The sequence below is a fragment of the Sinocyclocheilus rhinocerous genome, unplaced genomic scaffold (assembly GCF_001515625.1).
Source record: "Sinocyclocheilus rhinocerous isolate Xijiao unplaced genomic scaffold, SAMN03320098_v1.1 scaffold97, whole genome shotgun sequence".
NCBI classification, from domain to species: Eukaryota; Metazoa; Chordata; class Actinopteri; order Cypriniformes; family Cyprinidae; genus Sinocyclocheilus; species Sinocyclocheilus rhinocerous.
Genome location: NW_015666183.1, coordinates 47,348 through 51,665, shown reverse-complemented (window position 1 = coordinate 51,665; position 4,318 = coordinate 47,348). Strand labels below are relative to the sequence as shown.

Genomic DNA, 4,318 nt, shown 5'->3' with positions numbered 1-4,318 from the left:
GATTTTTTATTATATAGAACACTTGCCAATTGTCTCATATGCTGATGTAAAACATTTAAAAATAAAACAAATGCTTTATGTTTAAAGCCCTTTTGTATAACACTCTTAACAGAACTATATCTATTAAATAATGAGAGTATTTGGCATCCATAAGTCATGAGGACACTCATAGCATACAAATGACACTGCTTTCTGAGAATGAACCAGATTAAACGACTGTCATTTCACACTCACAAAAAAAATTTGCATTTAAAGTTTGTGAATCCTTGTGCAAACAAATAAAACAAAACAGCATGCCATGCTCGTCTGCTCAAATCCTTAAAACCCCTCCCGTTCTCAACCAGCCGTCTCATCCAGAACAGGTTTAACTACACCTGCCTTCACTTCCTCATTTATGCCCTTATTTTTGCGCTGATAATCTGTGAGATTCAATCTCGTAGTCAAGAGTGCAGATGAGCAGTTCACTCTTAAGAGCGAGAGAAGCAGGTGTGCATCCTAAAATACATCAGGTACGTATACAAATCAAACTTGCATACACTAAAAATGGTTTGATATAAACTGCATCAAATCAAAACCTCTGTGATGCACATATTATGTTTGTATCTATTTCAGAGCTTGTTCTTTTCAATGATTTGCAAACCTATGAAATCATTGCTCATTTAGCTGATCATGGGGGCTTCACAGAGCAAGGATAAGATGCAGTGCAACAGATACCTGAACGGAAAAGGTCCTCTGCCGCTGACTGAGACAGGTGAGCTTCTGAGCGCTTTCTGTCGAGCACATCATTGGTCAATCTGACATACACTAGGTATATGACACTGCAAGACAAATGGAACACAAAAATATGCTTCCACTTTTAAGAATGCATGAATGCTATTGCATTAGATAATAAAATATGAAACCATACGGCTTTTATATACAAAAAAATTACAAAAGCACACTTTTCAGTCAAATTCTAGCATGCTTTTTTCCCAATAAATCTGTATATTATGAATTATTGTTGACTCCTTGTCAAATTGCTTTGGATAGAAGCTTCAGAAATGTTTGGAGACTTTGTGGTTGTCAGACAGGAACATGTTCATACAGTAGTTTATGTAATAAACTATACCTGGTTACACTGCTAGAACCCCTGTGTGAGTTTGAAGTCTGACATGGACCTGTTAGTTAAAAATAATCAAGCATTAGCTCAGGAATGTGAAGTTCTCTCTTATTTAGTGTCTGTTTTATTTTATGTTTGTTCAAACAGGTGGTCAAGGATCAAACAACCACAAAAAGAATAGTGTGATAAAACAAGGAAACCAGCCAGACAGGGGGCAGATGAATTGGAATATCGAGAGACGGAGTTTGCCGGGACATTCTGACTGTGACACCATTCAAATCGTCTTTAATTTTGATGAAGGAATCCAGTCGGTGAGCTTATGATGTGCTCTTATGTTTTACTGTATCACTTCAACAATGTTTTAGTATCGAGGTGAATAGACACACCTTTTCAGTGTGTCACTGACGACTCTAAAACATCTCAGTTATCCGTCTTTCTGCTCTGTGGAATCCTGTCTGGCCTGTTTCTCATTCACTTCCACGGGACAAATGGAGACACTGACAGATGTGTGCTGATAACTACTGAAATCCCCTGTCATGATAGGCACTAATGCCTGAAGTGTTTATAAAGCGCTTTGCTTGAGCTTTCATACTGTGTCCCATCAGTTGTTGTTTTTTTTTTTTTAAATCAGAGTTGTTTTTCATGTGAATGCATAACTTGAAAAACAGCTTTACTATAGTGCCAAAGTTTTACTTTTGTTTTAGGCATGTAAATAAATTATTATAAATAATAAATAAATATGTTCTTATATCATTTGTAATTTATAATTTATTTTATATATAATTCTAAAAAATTCATATTATCATTATATATATACAGTATATTGCCCATTAAAAAAACATTTTCTACACTTGAAGTTCAACTTGATGTACTAAAATAACGAAAACAAAATAAAAGTTAATAACAAATATATGGACATGTTTTTACAAAAGAAAAGCTAAAAAATGTGAAGAAATTACAACAAAATAATTTTTTTTAATGTATGTGTGTATATATATATGAAGAGTTCATTTGCAAAAACAGATGAATCAAATACATTTTTGAATAAATGTTCAAAAATCTTTTTTTTTTTGTCCTGCATTCCAATTAATATCAATCAAACTGCAGTTGGGTTGTTTTGATTAAATAATAATAACTAAAAAATACTAAACTAACTAACACAATAAAAGCATGATAACACAATAAAAAACATGATTTAAGAAAATAAATAAAATGTATTTACATATACATGCACACACACACACACGTTTAAAAAAAAAAGAAAAACCAATACAAAATGTGAAAAAAATCGCAACAAATATACACTTTTTGCTTATGTTTGTATGAAAATAGTTTTATAATTAAGTATGCAAGTGATCAGCTTAAGTAACTCGCCCTGCAGGACAAGCATCCTCATCCAGGACACAGCTACAAGGGCACTGAATTTGTGGCCTACCTGCCTCAGAACACCACAGGGACCAAGATCCTCCGGCTATTGGAGCAGGCCTTCGAACACAAGCTGCTGTTCACTGTGGCGGCCAATAGCAGCGGTGAATACTGCGTGATGCCTGCAGATATACCACTGAAGACTCTGGACAGTGGGGGACCTGGAAGGTATATAATAGTTATATTTATAAATATGAAATGAATTCCAAATAATAGATCAGTGTTCACCACAGTTCCTCTTCGTTGCTAAGTTCAAATATAAACATTGTCACTTTACTAAACAACAACAACAAAAATATCTGGAGAAGATATACTTTGTATTAATTTGCACTGTATTTTTTCATTATTTAAATACTTTACAATTACAATTCCCATTTTTAATAAAAACAAAATTAAAAAATTTTAATGAAAATGAATTTATTTCTTTTAAAACTATATTCAGGGTTGTTTTTATTTCTTACTTCCTTAGAATAAAATATTCTATTATTTTATTCTAAATTAATTTGATGACTTTGCCTTTAACCGTAATGAAAAATGAAACAATAATAATATAAATAATAAATATATAAAATACTAAAAAGTATTTAAATTCAATTCATATGCTCTAGAAAACTTTTTTTTTTTTTTTACAAAAGTTAATTTTGTATTTTATTAAGAATAATAAATCTGTAATAAAATCTAATTTCATAAATGTTTTAAAAATCATTCTTTTTAACATTTAATTTTTTAAAATCTTTTTTATCTCTCAGATTTTCAGCGGGCCTCCTGGGGGTCCCCACTCTATTTCAGCTAAGTGTACGTTTTAATGTTGAAGTTAAATAATAATCCAGTAATTTTCTCTGTCCTATTGTATCAGCTTGGGCTATCCAGATCCAACGTACTTGAAATCAGTGAGGAAAAGTCTCAAGGTAAAGGGGATCAAATGAGAGAGAATGGACTACTAATACTACAACTGTTGATTCCAAACCTCATCATGACCCTGCATGATCAAGATATGGATATGGTGATGGCATGATTACATGGAGTTTGACATGTCCAAATCTACAGAACCTGGTCAAGGCTGATCAATTTGAGAATGAGGACCTTTATATGCTGAAACCGAGTTGCAACGATGCACATGGCGACTTGTGAGATGTAGTGTATTTTCTATTAAATGAAGAATGAAGTAAGACAGTATTGTATACACTGCAAGCCATTGTACAGTATATTTGTTTAAAGTGTTTTAAATAATTTAAAATAAAAAATTTATTTAACCACTTTATGGATTTTTAAAAATATTTTTCTACATCAGTAAATTTTCTTATCTGTGTTTGGTATTATTTATATGCTGTTTATTAATATTCATATTTTGAGTCAGCTTCAAATTTCTATTTTCAGTTTAATTTTTATTTTAGTTTGTCATTTTTAATTTTTTATATTTCTATTTAGCTTTAATTGATTGTTCTTTCTGTATTAGTTTAAATCATTTTAGTACATCAACTATTTTCAGCTTTCAGTTAACAAACATGGATTTTAATTATTTTATTTTAGTTTTACTTAACAAAAACATCACTTATTCTTATTCTTTAAATTAATCTCACTCAAATATTGATTATAGGTTATTATAAATGAAGAAAATAAGGAGGAATTCAACATTTAAGGCAGCGAGCATCGCATAGTACTCTTCCCCACCTGCTCAGTCCGCACCGCCTGCCAGGTGAAGTCAACACATCCTCTGCAATATTTCCTCCGTGCCTGAAATGTGTCTGCACATTGCCGAGTGTGAACTTTCCCAGGCTGACGGTGGCCCTCTGT

The 4,318-nt window shown here is 32.1% G+C and overlaps 1 protein-coding gene across 1 annotated transcript; it reads left to right on the top strand.

Moving 5' to 3' along the window:
- The first annotated feature begins 430 nt into the window (after window positions 1–430).
- Window positions 431–3,755, top strand: dtx3la (deltex E3 ubiquitin ligase 3L a). The gene is made up of 5 exons (XM_016543333.1): window positions 431–509; window positions 613–751; window positions 1,247–1,410; window positions 2,481–2,692; window positions 3,381–3,755. The coding sequence occupies exons 2-5, from the start codon at window positions 670–672 to the stop codon at window positions 3,448–3,450; spliced, it is 528 nt and encodes a 175-aa protein (XP_016398819.1). The 5' UTR covers window positions 431–509; window positions 613–669; the 3' UTR covers window positions 3,451–3,755.
- The last annotated feature ends 563 nt before the right edge of the window (window positions 3,756–4,318 follow it).